Source organism: Pogona vitticeps, chromosome 1 (assembly GCF_051106095.1).
Source record: "Pogona vitticeps strain Pit_001003342236 chromosome 1, PviZW2.1, whole genome shotgun sequence".
Taxonomy (NCBI): Eukaryota; Metazoa; Chordata; class Lepidosauria; order Squamata; family Agamidae; genus Pogona; species Pogona vitticeps.
The window spans coordinates 257,725,595-257,741,459 of record NC_135783.1 but is presented as its reverse complement, the minus strand read 5'-3'; the positions used below and the strand labels follow the sequence as shown (position 1 = coordinate 257,741,459).

Below are 15,865 nucleotides of genomic sequence, written 5' to 3'. Positions count from 1 at the left end.
GTGGGAGAGACTGCTGGAAAATTCTTACTGCCATTCCTCTCCTACCAGGGATAGGACATCATGATGTCCAGTGCAGCTGTGAATACAGCAGTTCTAAACACGGATACTGTGCTGCATCCAAACCACTCCCCACAATTTTTCAGCCAATATATTCTCCTTCTTGCACTTCTTTTCCTGTTTATTTTACATTAATAAACAATAACAATCTGAACTTTCTGTTTCTTATTATGTGACTAAAGTATTAGAGCTGTCAACATTTTATGTGTTTTATGATTTTCTTTGTATTTTTTTTTTCATTTTCCATAGTACTTCTTTGACTGGCCACATATTCAGTACAAACAAATCTTAGCATCCTGCAATAAATCCACATTTAAAATGCTTCAATCTTTTTTATAGTTCCCTGCCTGTGTTAAAGTCCGTATTGCCATGCCAAACAGTAGAACATACTGTACAAGGCACACTCTCAAAGCTAATTGTAAGTCTTTGTGGCATACAGCATTCTTCATCTTAAGGAAGTTCTTTTCTGGGCCACCTCTAGCCTGTCTTTTATTTTGTGTCTGTGATCCCACTTCCCATTCAGTCAAAATTCACTGTGCTTACATTTGCCAACAAATTTTGAATCATCAGCTGCATTTGTTGGGCTGATTGGTTTTTACTGATTACTAGGAACTTGGAATTTTTAACATTCATTTTTAGACCGTGTTCATTACTTTTTTTATTTTATTGAGCAACCTTTGCAGATCATCTAAACTGTCTGCTAGTACTACTGTTTTGTCTGCATATCAGATGCTGTTGTGCATCTTTCCACCTACAATTATGCAGCCGTTTCAATCAGCATGAATTTCCCTAAATATGTTCTCAAAACACAAACAGAAAAGCAGTGGAGAAAGCATACAACTTGTTGGTGTTAAACCTATCTGAGTGAAATTCTTAGAATCCTCAGCATTCTGTATATTTAAGATAAATAAAAAGTAAGCTATATGTTGGCCATATATATAATTTTTTGTTATGCCAAGAATTTCAGCTATTGATAGAAATAGTATACTTAATGATAAAGGAAATACCCAGGCCCCAGACTCCTCTCTATGCATTTGGAAAACAGCTGATATACTAGAAGGGCAGTCACAACAGTGCTCTGAATGCATGGATCTAAATGGAGTCAGAATACATAATGCATTCAACAGATAATCTTTCAATGTCAGCAATCTGTAAAATACCACCTTAATCAGAGTTACTGCTTATTTTGAAAAATGTGAACACTTGTCTTGAACCTTTTCCTCTGTATGTAAAGAAACTGGGTTCTGCAAGCAGGTCCTTAGCTACATATACATCATATAGTGTAAGAAAATGCTACCCCATTAAAGGGTAGTTGCAGCAGGTTTATAACTCTGGGAGAGCAGAATCCCACTTGTGTTTGTGTCATAATCACTGACAACTAGAGATGAGGGTATTCATATACAAATACGAATATACATGCACAGGTGGCATTAGCAAGGGTCCAGCCCCATGAGGCCGGACAGTACACTCACCTTGTGGACAACACTATTCTACCAATGGATCTACAGCGTGTGATCCTCTCACCACTCTTTGACCTTGCAGCGAGGCTTGTCCTCCCGCCTCCTGCCAGGAGTGGCAAGCGGATCGCACACCGCTGGTGGAATTGTGCGGTCTGCGTCCATGGTGGATCGTTAACAGCACCTGTGCGTGGGTATTCGTATTTGTATACGAATACCCCCATCTCTACTGAAGTAGTAGCTTTTCAGAAGTAGCTTTTCCCAATTCAGAAGTAGCTTTTCCCTATTCAGACAACTAAATTCAGCAGTGCTCTTATTTACATATACACAGAATTTAATCTCCTCCCCCGCCCCATTTTTTTTTCTTTCCCCTCCTATTCTTACCTCTCCTCTTTTCCCCCATCCACTCTGGATTAGTCAGTGCCATCTGGTTTGTTAAAGGTTATTGCTATTGATTTTAATATTTCCAATTTTTTGTTTGTTTTCTGTTTTATGAGTTGTAACCCACCCAGTATAGTGCTGTGACACTAATGGGAGTGGGATACAAACTGAATGAATGAATAATCAATGTAGAAGAAAGGCATGCATGAGTTGGGTAGTGGAGAATTAACTTCTGCACATGACAGAGGAGGCAGACTCTCTGACTCGTGCAACAAATAAATGACAGCCTATGTATGTTCTGAGATCCTTTTGCATGTCAGAAAAAGATACATCCACATATATTTCTTAAAATGAGAATACACACCAACACCAAGGGATAAGTTCAGATTTTACAGATTTGACTAAAATTTTGTGGATCACTTTTTATTTTTCTGGACAATTTGTGTTAGTGGTCTTAAACTAATGATATTATTTATTTTAGTCTTATGGCTGCAAAATTTAGGACAGAATACTAGATGAATAGCTTAAAGGAGACAATGAAGAAGTAGCATAAATATCAATTCAGTAAGTATAGTAAGTCTAAACAGCTGGACAAATTTCTACTAATCTCAAACAAGAAAATGAAGACTGTATTCTAAAACTTTCCTTGGAGACCAAACAGAATACAAAAGGAGCGGCAGACCTTTCATATTATACAAAAGATATTTTCCCATGAAAAGCCCAACATTGGCTAAGTGCTGGGCAAAAAACACTCAGCAGTTAACCTTGTGCTTTCTTGTTTCAGATAAAAATTATATATATATATAATTTGATGATGAAAGCATGATGAATAATTTTGTGTGAACTGAAACTCTTCAAGTGAGAGATGTGCATGATCTGCCTAATTAATGCCACCTTAATTATATATACATATAATTATATAATATATAATTAAGGTGGCATTAATTAGGCAGATCATGCACATCTCTCACTTGAGAGTTTCAGTTCACTCAAAATTATTCATCATGTTTTAATTCTAACCTCACAGTTTCTCAAGAAACCCATACAGTTGTGCGATCCACACCTAATCCTTCTGCAGCTTGCTTCACATGTTAAATGTGGAGCTACATTTTGCTCTTCCTTTGCTTTCAATTGTACTTATAAAAAGGAAACTGGGACAAAGGTTTATGTTTGTGGCAGTTTCACAAGCTGCCAACACTTTAAGCATGCCCCCCCCTTACAGCTGGTCATGTTTCCTTTAGCAATAACTTAATAAAATGGACATTATGCCAAGCAGGTATGAAATTCCATGAGAAAGAAAACAGTAGACTCAGAACAGCCCTTAAGGTTAACAGGGCTGAATGAAGAAGTGGTCTATTTTTTCAAAGCAATGAGCAAAGGAACTCTGGTTTTCTAAGATTCTTTATAGTACAGGAAGCCTCCACAAATAGTAAAAAGCATCATACAACAAACATACTGTCATATTACAGTAGAGCCATACATCCTCAGCGATGAGGCTAAATATGTACCTCTATGATTTCACTATACTGTATCCTTGTTGCTTATCCAGGTGAGCAACACCCAAATAAGGCTAAATGACTCCACTCTGCTATCTATAGCCACAAATGCCCAGACAAGTTTGCAAAAATTACTGTATATTTGGATCTTTTGTTTGTCGTCGAGAGGAACAAATAATTTTTCTCTATAGCTCGAGATCAAAGTAGATGAGGCTATGATTGCATTTAGAAGCAGAGTTGCACTAAGTAGTAAGAGACAGTGTAAAGAAATGGAAGGAAACTGGGAATTGTAGTCATACTAAAATGGAGTCTGTTAGGTTTTGTGTAAGATGAATTTAAAAGAGATGTTTTTCAGGAGCTTGTTGTGCAGAGTTGTTTGCCTAATTCACAAGGTCAGACAGTCCAAGAGAAGATGAAACAACAGACAGCTAAATTAAAGGAGAGAAGATAACTGGAGCATGGATCATGAGAATTTGGGGCGGTGATTGCAGTGTTCTGAATTACGCCTATTTGGACTTAATTGGTTGACAGCTTGAAAGTGTAATGAAGAAGGTGGTCCTAAAGAGATGTAAAATGAGAGGGTTTGTGTATATGAAAGAATGATTGGTGAATGGTGTGGAATGTGAGACACAGACATTTGTTTTTCTTTTCAAGAAGAAGGAGGGGGAAATAGCCCAGCCTCCAGCCAAGATGATTACCTAGACTTAGTTGTTTTTATTTTAATTAGAAATTGTAAGTTTATGTAACCATGGTAACTGTCGGAAATCAACCCTGAGTGCTCACTAGAAAGACAGATCGTGAAGCTGAGGCTCCAATACTTTGGCCATCTCATGAGAAGAGAAGACTCCCTGGAAAAGACCCTGATGTTGGGAAAATGTGAAGGCAAGAGGAGTAGGGGATGACAGAGGACAAGATGGTTGTACAGTGTCATCGAAGCTACCAACATGAATTTGACCAAATTCCGGGAGGCAGTGGAAGACAAGAGGGCCTGGCGTGCTCTGGTCCATGGGGTCATGAAGAGTCGGACACAACTTAATGACTAACAACAACAACTGTCTGAAAATGACTAGTGCTTAAGCTTTAAAGCTACAACTGTAATCTGATGAATCTACTTTATTTTCTTCATAAAACAAATATAAAACTCCTGACAGAGGACTAGTCTCTTGATACAGTAGGACTATAACTAAATCCAGTGTGGATAAAAGAAGGTTAATAGTGGCTACTGTAAATAGAGGTCCTACTGTCCTACTTTACAAGGCTGGTGTGTATTCTAAGGAAACACATAGTCTATAGTTTATTGCTTTGGAAGCAATCAAGGTTACTTTTAAGGTTCAGGGTTGTCTATGGGGCTTACTATGCACTTCTGAGGCCTAAAGGACCTACCTCATGAAATAAAGGTGGTAGTTTTGTGCCCAGAGGGACTCCCTGACTGCAATCATTGTCTCTTTAGGGAGACGGTATTGTTACAGACAGATCCTTTTCCCCCCATCTCTTTACCTTATATTCCAGGGCACTTTGTTTTATATTTGGTCATTAGAAGGTAAACACAGGGAGAATTTAGATAACAGATGCACATAGATCTTGGGCTAGATCCAGACTTCATTATTCATTCTCATTTTATCCTAAAATATGCATTCAACATGCATTGCAACAGAGCTTGGAAGTACAGTGGTGCCTCAACTTACGACCATAATCCATTCCAGAAGATGGACGTAACTCGAAATGGTCATCCATTCCAGTCGAAGGGAAAAAAATCACCCAAAAAAATCACTGCAAGACTCATTGGAAACATGATTAATCCCTTCCAGCGGAAGTGGGGGGGGTGAGAATAGCAATCAAGCATGCAAGACCCATCGGATGCACAGAAAACAAACAGAGCAGATCACAAATGCACAGAGAACTAAGGGACCAGGTCAGAAATGCAAAGAGAACAAAGGGGGGGGAGGGAAGCATGCAAGACCATCGGAAATGGGGGGGAGAACACTCCAAAAAGCAACCAATCCCCCCAAGACCCATCAGAAATGGGGGGAAAACCCCAAAAACAAACAAATCCCCCAAGACCCATCAGAAATTGGGAAAAAACCCAAAAGCAACCAACCCCCCCAAGACCCATCGGAAATGAGGGGAAAAACCCAAAAAACAAACAACCCCCAAGACCCATCAGAAATGGGGGGGAACCCAAAAAGCAACCAAACCCCCAAGACCCAGCGGCAAAGGGGGGACCAAAAAACAAACCTGCAAGACCCATCAGAAATGGGGAGGAAAACCCAAAAAGCAACCAAACCAACCAAAACCCATTGGAAATGGAGGGAAAAAAACAAAAAGCAAACAAACCCCCAAAGACCCATCAGAAATGGGGAAAAAACACTCCAAAAAGCAACCAAACCCCCAAGACACATCAGAAATGGGGGGAAACAAAAAAAACAACCCCCAAGACCCATTACAGCACAGAAACATAACCCCCCCAGCCCAAAACCATGCTGCAAAAACATCCAGAACATTTTTTAAAAAAGCAGAAAACAGCACCTTACCTTACAAGGCAGCCTCCAATTGCACACTCTCTAACTGCTGGGGTGAAAGAGCTACAAAGAAGCAGCCTCATCACCACCTACAGTGATTTGTTTGTTTGTTTTTGTTTGTTTGTTAAATTTATACCCCACCCATTTAGACTAGGTCTACTCTGGGCGGCTTACAATAAATAGCATAAAACCATAATTAAAAGGAACAATTAAAATAACAGTTAGAAATTTGAATTTCCCGCCTTATTTCCCTGCCTCTTTCTGTTCATAAGCGGAAGCTCCGGTCACAAGTAGAGGCAAAATTTTGTGGCCGGAGCTGGTCGTAACTCGAAATGGTTGTAAGTAGGGGCATTCGTAAGTTGAGGCACCACTGTACCACTTTCAAAGTACTGTAACAATGTTACTCATTCTTGTAATGAGAGTCATTGTTCCTTTTAATTATTTTCACATTTCAGTATTTTTCTGTACTGTATTGAATTTAGTTTACTTATTACTTCATAATTTTATTGAGAAGAAATATGGCAGGATTTGGGACTCTTTCAGGTCTTTCAGGGTGATTTTTTAATCATTATTTTTCAGCTAAATGGCCAGAACTGTGTTACTTAATGCTCTCCAGGCCAACTCTATCACTGTAAATTTCAGGAGTGAATTGCCAGAACTCAGTACAGGCATTTGATATTGCACACTAGCCATGTGACTCAGTCTCTGATTTCTTAAGCTGAGGCAATTCACTGCTGAAAGTTATGCTGATGAAGTTACACCAGTGTAAATATGCAATAGGATTCCAGGCAATTTAAAGTATAACATTATCACCAAGTAATAAAATATATTACTTTTTGCACATGAGTAACATGTAAAAACAACAAATCATTCTTTTCTAAGTTAAAAACAACATGCTAGCTTGTAAAATTATTACATAAATCTAATTGTTAGTCCCAACTAGAGTAGACCAAATAAATAAATGTAATTTGCACAAGTGATGAGTTATCATTTGGCAATTTCTAAAGTGGGGCCATCTTACTGGTGACCAACAATTGGGATTAGGCCAGTGTTTCTGGGTTTCACATATTAGTTGAAAAACTGAATCAGAAACAGCACTGTAATGTTCAGAGCTGTGAATGTGCCTGGGCCCACACATTAGTCCAGAATTTGCAAAGGAACAAATATCTCAAATAGCCCTAGTACAGAATATGACAGTATCTAAGCTGGTACCTCTGAACTAATTCTAAGCCTCTCCAAGGTTCTTATCCAGTCACCCCTGTCCCTTCCACCCCTTCCCATTAAAATCTGCCTGCAGTTATGACAATCAGAAAGGTTGTGGCTGCACCTTCCCTAGGTACTAAACACTGCAAAAGCAGATTGGGAACAAAGACCAGTGGTGGGATTCAGCAGGCCAACAAACGGTTCTGCAGAACCAATAATACATTACCTACTGGTTCTGTAGAACTGGTGCGAACCTGCTGAATCCCACCACTGGCCAGGATCAGTGGTGGGATTCAGCAGGCCAACAAACGGTTCTGCAGAACCAATAATACATTAGCTACCGGTTCTGTAGAACTGGTGTGAACCTGCTGAATCCCACCACTGACAAAGACCTCTAGAAAAGTAGTTTTCTGAATCCTTACTAAGCCTGGGAAACTCGAGGCCACAGCAGCTGTCTTCCTTGTTGCTACATGGGGAAACTTCCAGGCCTTCTCAGGTTTGTCTAGGTTGATGAGGTTTGTAGCTTGAGGAAAGTTACTCATCATTAGCAAAATAAGGCATAATAAACCCTGTGTGTGCATTTTATGTGCAAAGTGGTATGGAGTACAACTAGAAGCTATGATCACAATCCAACCAATGTTGCATGCTTTTTGGTATAATTTATTTCAGTTGGCGAATCAAACATATTCTTAATTCTCTCTGACTAAAATAAATTAAACTTCAGAATGCTTAACTTTGGTTGAATTGTGCGAACCTTTGCAAAAACTACACCAGTCCTAGGGAAATATTTCAAAGGCTATGAGGCTGGCACTCAAAGGAGAAGGGGAAGATTCCCATGTACAAGCAGAACAGTATGTGCAGTATTCGGGATATTAAGTACAGTATATTAAAATTGGAGTACTAGATTATAAACACTTGTTGCATCAATTAAGAGGTACTGCCACACTTTCTCATTAAATCTAGCAGAATTTATTTTCCAAATTTCAAATATATTTTCCCACCTTAACTGAAGAATGACTGATAAAATTTTTCATGTCCTTCTAAAGGCATGCAAACACACTCTATTTAACCTTCATTCACTAAACTCTAGTTCTTAGAACATCCACTGTAGAACAATGCCACCAAGGTCTCTGGAACTGCCGAGAGAGCAGGTGGCTTAAAAGTTACCATGACTGTTTGATATGATGATTTTCATATAGGTCATCCTATAGCTAGATTGGCCTTGATTTTGGTTGCAAGGAAAGAACATGTTTGTTCCTTACAATACTAAATAACCTATCTGGAATTAAACCAATTCAAGCAAATAACCCAATGCTATGTAGTGGAAAGATTTAATATGACACTCTGGCATCAACCTTGCAATCAAACACTGAATCATTTTTGACCTAATTAGACAATGCACATTCCATGTGCTCCTGTTCAATCTTATTTCCTGACTGCAACATAGGAAAATAGGTGAAGGGTTCTTCTAATCCTTTTAGCTTCTTTGTTACATCACATTAATTTTTCATGCATGCATCTGTAAGCTGCTACTTAACAAGAGAACCTTTCTACACTGTCTTGTTACAATGTTACTGTATTATTATATATGCATGCATGCATGCATGCATACATACATACATGCATGCATACATACATACATACATACATACATACATATAATCTTACACACACTTCCTTGAGCTCTCTTATGAATGAAAGGCTTTTTATATATGTTTAGCATACAAATAAAGTTATGCTAACATTTTATTTAATTCAGCACCCAACAGTTAGGAATGCAGGACTGGCTGCTATTAATGCAATATTTCTCCTTTAGAGGAGTCATATGTGGACAGAGTTCTAGACAAGAATCAGAGAAACCTGGGTCCACAGTACAGTTTAGTCCAAGACCATTGGATTGTCCCAGAAAAATATCAGCCTGCAGCTTCTGCTCTCTATCCGTGACAACTTAAATGATTGTTATGGGGATGAATGAGGGTATGAATTGATGTTATTATTCATCTGTGGTAATGATAATGCGCTGTCAAGTCAGTTTTGATTTATGGTGAACCTTTTCAGGGTTTCTCAGAGATATAATAGTAGTCTTTTTTACCCTTCTTCTGGGGGTGCCCTAGGACTGTGCAGCTTGCCCATGACTACACAGGCTGGCTCTTCCCCAAGGAGGCACAGTGAAGGATCAAATTCCCAACCTCCAGCTCCCCAGTCAGAAACTTAAACCACTAAGCTATCCACCCAGCTATTATTTAGACATAGCAGGCTGCAGATCTAAACAAACAAACAAACAAACAATATAAGATGTAGGAAAGTTTGAAAGCTTAAGTTCATTCAGCATCACTTTTAAGTCAGATATTTTATAACTGGTATTGGTCAAAGTGAAATATGGCTATCCAGGTCATGTATTTCAAACAATGCATGCCTTAAAGGAGAAGTTTGTAAGAAACAACTCCATGTAGTATAACTGAGCGAGCAGAAGTTCCAAGGGTTGGGAGTTCAAATTTCCACTGTGCAAACCAAGTGAAGGGCCAGCCAAGATAAGCCACAGTACGTGTAACTAATGGGATTATATGCCCTGCCTTTTGTGTGACTCTGGGCAGCTGCATGGTGCCAGAACATCATCAAATGGAGGCGCTGGAGTACCTTATACCTGGAAAACTCTGGAAGAGTTACCACAAATTAACTTGAGGGCACACAAGTAAAATTAAATGAAAGGTCAAAAAAACTTTTTAGTTAAAATCATGACCTCTCCTTTTACACAATGAATGCAATCCAACTCCAGAAAAATCAGTGGCAGGTCTGTTATTATCTTCACTATGAAATGAAATGGAATTTGTGTTGGGACGTTGCCCTAACGATTTCAGTCTCCTTTCTTTGTACATAGTGTATACAGCACAGATAAGCATGTCAATGCTTTAGTTGTAATGAAACCAGCAGAGTATTGATTGATTGACAATTAATAGAGATACATTTTATTTTCTTCAGAGTGCTAATTGTCAATGTCACACTGAGCTGTTTAAATGAAGTTACTGTTTGTCTGCAGACTTAAACAAGCTGTTAAGTTATCTGTCATGTTTATTTTAAACCAAATGTCACCACATTTTCTATTTCTAATATTCAGGCTGTGAATGCTATTGTTTATGAAAACTACCATCACCATCAATGGATAAGACAGCTGTATCAGCAAGTTCAGAGATTAGCCCAAGGTCTGCAGAAGCACCAAAAAAGAGAGAGAGGTGTCTTTGGCATAAAAAACTAAAAAGGAAGGAAATGGAATACTGAAAGCTGACCAAAGAAAGCTCATTGACTGATGTAGGGTGGGATCGAAAACCAGGTAGGAGGAAGGAGAGGAAATTAAATGGACTGAAAATTTTGGACAGCACCTTCACCTCAACATTTTGTCGCAACAAGTCACATCTGCTTAAATATGATGTTTGTGTAAAACTGTTGTTTAGACCAGTGGTTCTCAACCTTGGGACCCCAGATATTCTTGGATTACGACTCCCAGAAGTCTTTACTGGCCAAGCTGTGCCAGCCAGGATTTCTATCTGGGGACCCAAGGTTAGGAAACTGGTTTAGACTGTTACTTGTTTAAAATTTATTTTAGTTGGTCATCTGCACAAACATGACTGAAAGTATTATTTTAGAGGCCTGCCAGATTGTGCCACTGCTGAGAAACAAAAGCCAAACTGATGGTGGGGGAAGGAAGGGAAAACCAGAAGTGTACAATCCCACCACACAATTACACTTAATCTGATCCCATTAGTGAGGGTTTACTCATGTTCTTTAAAAAGCTGAAGCAACTCCAGTCAATAAAAAGGTCCCTTACAGTAAAGTTCATTATTTTTAAGCATACACTGAAGAGTCACATGGACATGAAGACAAAATTCATACTAATACAATGCGTTGAGCTCCTAAAAGCTGGCTAGACCCAATTTGGTCCTACCCTGATCCACACAACTGAGATGGTAAGGGAGAGATTGACAGTAATGCAGGAGCAGAGTACACACTCTGGCTCAATCTCTGGGATCTGTTGTTAAGAAGAATGAAATAGCAGGAAATGTGAATGCCATTTTCTGTAATCCTGAAAAGCAATTGTCAGACAAATAGTCCGACCTGTAAAAGTTACCTTCCTACATTTTTTTTCCCCTGTGAATTCAGGATAAGTGATATAAACCATGCAATGGCTATGGAAAACTTTATGCAACACAGTACCTTTGGATTTTCCATTTCTCTTGCCTAAAGATCCACCTGCAATGCATCCAGGAAGCTCCCATAAAAAGCTACACCTTTGCATAGAACTCCCAATACAGAATGTTACCATGTGACATACTGTACTCTTGTTCAGGCTGACACCCAGCCTACCACACCACATTCCTCCTGGAATTTTCCCCTTTTCTTTTTTCTTTGTTGGTATCTCTGTAGACCTTCCAGATCCTTAAACTCCTGATACCACCTTTTTGTGGATAGACTATGCTGTTTGGGCTACATGAGGATCAGCACCATGAGTTCATCATTTGTAAGACTGATATTTTCAAAAACACTAACATACACAAACTTTCACAGATTATTTCCAAATAATTGTTAGTTCAATATTTACATACCACTTCTTCCCCACTTTGAACCCTTTTTTAATATAAACCTATCTTTTCACCAGGCAAATTTAATGGCATGGATAGAAGCAGCCATATTTATAAAAGAGTCCTATGAGGAACTTACTATAGGGTAAAAATTCTGTTAAACTATTTTGTTAGATACACACAGTGACTTGTGTCATATTCAAGACTCTACCTTAAAAAAGATGCTATGAATAGACAAATATAACAAATGTACATTCAGAGGTTAATCATTTTATTTTGTTCACAGGTGTCACTGTTGATGTTTTGTTGAAAATAAAAACATGATTCAGAAAAGCTTTCTTGGACTTGAGATCAGTGCTATTCCAAACATATCAACAAAAGAAAATAAACCATTTCTACTAACTCCAAGAAGAATGTCAAAGGCAGATAATGCCACATTTTGTTCCAGTATAGACTTATGCCTTCCTTTTCATCTTCTTTTTTTCTTTTTGCTCATGTGCAATCCGTGTACTCCAAATAAAGTCCTTTCAACATGCCTACAAGACAGTACACGCTCTAAACACTTAACCCTGGCAAAAAGCCAGAGTATAATTGATTAAAAGGTGATACATAAGAATCATTGATTCAAAATATCTTTTTCAAACATACAAATAAACAAACAAACAAAAAAGATAATGTCAGTAAGAATTTAAGCTACCAAAAGAAAACCACTCCAACAAGAATTGTAATAGGAAAGACGGCCTTCACTTCAGTGATTCCCAAACACACCAGGCGATATTAAGATAATTTTAAAAAAAACAGGCAATTAGATGTGCAACTACTTTTGAAGGAACACATTTTGATGTAATAATGGTTTTGCATTATATAGTCTTATGGCACAATGCTTAACAACCGACAGAAGTTATATTTCATTCATTCCACTGGAACCATTTTCCACATAAATGTACTCATGTTTCTCACATAAAACATGTCCCCAAGGTTGTTTGACTCTGTCTTCTTCTGTCTCACTTTAATTGAGTTGCTGTCAAAAGTGCAAACAGCTAGCCTACGAGTTCATGTGAAACAAACATCTAAGCCTAAGGGCAGGGTTTTGCTGAGTCCCAGAGCTCTAGCTGAAAGTGCTCTTTCAAGAACAGCAACCTGGTAGCAACTGTTGATTCATTATTCAGAGTGAGGGCCCAGGTTTTCATTGCATGCAAACACAAGTAGACAAAAACTCAACAGCCCTCTCTGGTTACATCTTTGATCCAGGTTGTCCCCCATCGCTTCCCTCCTGGTCAGGTTCCAAATGCTAATTGTTAGCGAAGAAGTGATAGGCAAGCAAAGGGCTCTGCATCCATTTCTCGATTCCATTTCCCTCCCTCCTATTCTGTAGGTTTCCAAAGACAGTTTTGGCTTGCCAAATGCACGCCCCTTGGAGTAGGAGATATTGAGAGACGCAATCTGTATCAAAGAAATTGTGAGTGGGGGGAAAACTACTTCATCTCTGCCACTGGTCCAGATTAAATCTCCCTCCTGCTAGCAGCTTCTTCCTAGGAAAAACAGCCACCAAGCTTTTATTAGATATTTGTGTGCAACATGTAGTTAGGCCCTAGCTCTGAATAATGAATCAACAGGTGCTCACAGATAGCATGTGCTTTCTTATACACAGCAGTTTATAGGCTCTGATACTGTAGCCAGCCTACGAAGTTCTCAGCACCCAATGCCTTGCTTTGCTAAACATATTATGAATGGAACCTGCAGAAAGAAGCTACATCACAATGCATCAGATAGAGGCAGACTGGACTGGTCCGATCCTTCAGTATGGAGCAATCCACAGCGGCACCCCTCTCACCTTGTGTGACAGATACATACTGTATCTAAAAGGAGCATTTCAAAAAACATATTCACAAATGCCAACATGTCTTCAATATGTCATGTCTGGGTATCATTACTAGGCATGATCCCTGAGCACATGATTTGCAGGAGGGGGGATCTCTGTGCGGAAACCACACCTATGAATCTTGAAAATAAAAAATTGTAAGCACACACAATATGTTTAGGTTGTAATCCTATAAAACATTTTCATAGGTTGCACAAAGCCAGAGTCTGGAAATAATATGTCACAAATAGTGTACTTAGTTGTGACTAATTATTTTTGAGTAACAGTGGTGTAGTGAAGTTACATTTCAAGCAATGCAAAGAGCAGCAATAGAACTACTTCCTGATCTGCCAGTTTCTAGCTGCCTTTAACAAGTTACTGTACATTTCAAGAGGCGTTTTGAGCATAACTTTTCACATTTTAGGCCATTCCTTTAGCAATCCATTGGATTTCTCTTTTAGGAACCAAAATAAATCCCAAAAAGGAAATGAGCAGCAAGTAAGGCTATTTCCACACGACAACGAGTAACCCCAGCTTTTCAAACACTATAACCCTTAGCAGGAAGAAATTGTTTTGAACGAGACAACTTTCCGAGTTGAGCTCGCAGGGGGCGGGGATGTTCATTATCTGGCGAGCCTGGTCAGTCGAGGAAGTAGACGAGTTATTTTTAAGGCTTGCTAAAAGCACGGAGGCGCGGGATGCCCGTCCGCCGTTGCTTAATTTGGGAAAACAGGGAGGCAAGGGACGGAGCAGCTGCCTCGCTGCCGCCCGAGGATACCCGCGAGCCTAGCGTGTGTGTGCCCGGGCTCGGCACGATAGGCGGCCGCCCGGAGGCTCTTTCCTGACAGGGGAAGTTGGCTCCCGCCACATCCCGCGGGGCGCCCTCCGGGGAGCAGCCCGCCCTCTAAGGAACCGAGCCGTCAATCTCTCGGGGGGAGGGCTCGAGGCGCGCACGAGCCACGCGCGCTTCGCCCGCACGCGCGGCATTCCTCCGGCATCCCCGGCGTTCCTGGTGCACGAAGGAGACCTCCTCGCGCCCAGCCGAGCCTGCCCTCTCCCGCCCTTTTCCTTGAACGGCTGTGGCCGGCCCGAACTCACGGGCGGCAACACTACGGTCCCCACCTGCCCCTCTCCGCCGCTACTCTGGACGTCGGGGGGCGCGGGGGGGGCTGCTGCCGGGCCCTCAGGGCAAAGGGAAGGGGACATTGCTTAGAGGTCAACGGGAGGAAGGCGGCGCGACAGCCGAGAAGAAAACTTTGAAGCCGGGAGGGGAGGGGAGGGGAGGGAGGAGCGTTAGGTCGTACTCACACAGTGAAGTGGTAGACGAAGCACTTCCAGCCCGTGGGTCTCTCCAAGAAGTTGTAGACCCTGCCTTGGATGTTGCTGCGGCTCAGCAGGGGCTTACGGACGCTGTAAATGGAGACGCGCGGGTCCAAGCTGACGGAGGGGCGCGGGAAGTCGCCGCTCATCGCCACCGTTGCCTCCTCGCCGCCCTGAGGCGGCTGCGTCGGCTGCTGCTGCTGCGGCTGCTGCTGGGACGCGCTGCCGGTCGCCTGGGGTCCTGTGGGCGCGGAGAGGGAGAAAGGCGCGTAATGCGCGTTGGGGGCGTTCTCGGCGAGCTCCAGGGCGGAGGGCTTCATGCTCCCTTTGCTGGACGCCACCGAGAGGCGCGCCAAGCTCCACGGTTTCCTCCTCGCCTTCGGGGAGGAGGACGAGGACGACATCGCTCCGCTAAGAGGGGCAGGGGCAGAGGCGGCGGGCGGGCGGAGAGTGGACCGAAACCTGAGGCAAGCCGAGGGGCAGAGCGAAGCGCCGGCTCTGTGTCGCGGGAGGTGGAGGGGGGGGCGCGCCCGGAGGGAGATGCTAACGCGCCGCCGGGAGGCGAGAGGCGAAGGCAGGCGCGACTGGAGAGAATCACCCACACTCTTTCCCTCATCAGCGCCGGCTCGCTAGCTCGCCCAACTCCCCGAGAGTTTTCCTTGGCCCTGCCCACTCCGGGGGAGGGCTCCTCGGGGAAGGTCCTGGTTCTCCGCCTCGCAGCCACCCAAGGAGCCCGGGCACGAGGCTTGCCAACACAGCCTGATTGCCACTCCGCCCCTTGCCCTTCCCCGGCAAGACTCCGTGCTTGTCACAGCGACCAGCAGAAGTTCAACAGGTTGCGTTGTATGACTGCTGGCGTCCTTAGTATTATCCGCTCTTATCTTTATCTGAAATCGGAGGCACAGCACCGTGAACTACAAGAGAAGGCCTGCGAGCTTGCGGCGTTTAGGGCAAAGCAAAACTACTTCGTTCTTGTTTTGCGTTTGATGCTCGGATC

At 41.7% G+C, this 15,865-nt stretch overlaps 1 protein-coding gene across 1 annotated transcript in view; it reads right to left on the bottom strand.

Moving 5' to 3' along the window:
• The window catches only part of KCNQ1 (potassium voltage-gated channel subfamily Q member 1), a 417,925-nt gene extending 402,391 nt beyond the window's left edge, over positions 1-15,534 (bottom strand). Inside the window, exon 1 of the mRNA XM_020788821.3 lies at positions 14,857-15,534. Coding sequence (XP_020644480.3) covers positions 14,857-15,272 — 416 coding nt within the window. The 5' untranslated portion in view covers positions 15,273-15,534. The remainder of the gene's footprint in view (positions 1-14,856) is intronic.
• Positions 15,535-15,865: the final 331 nt, after the last annotated feature.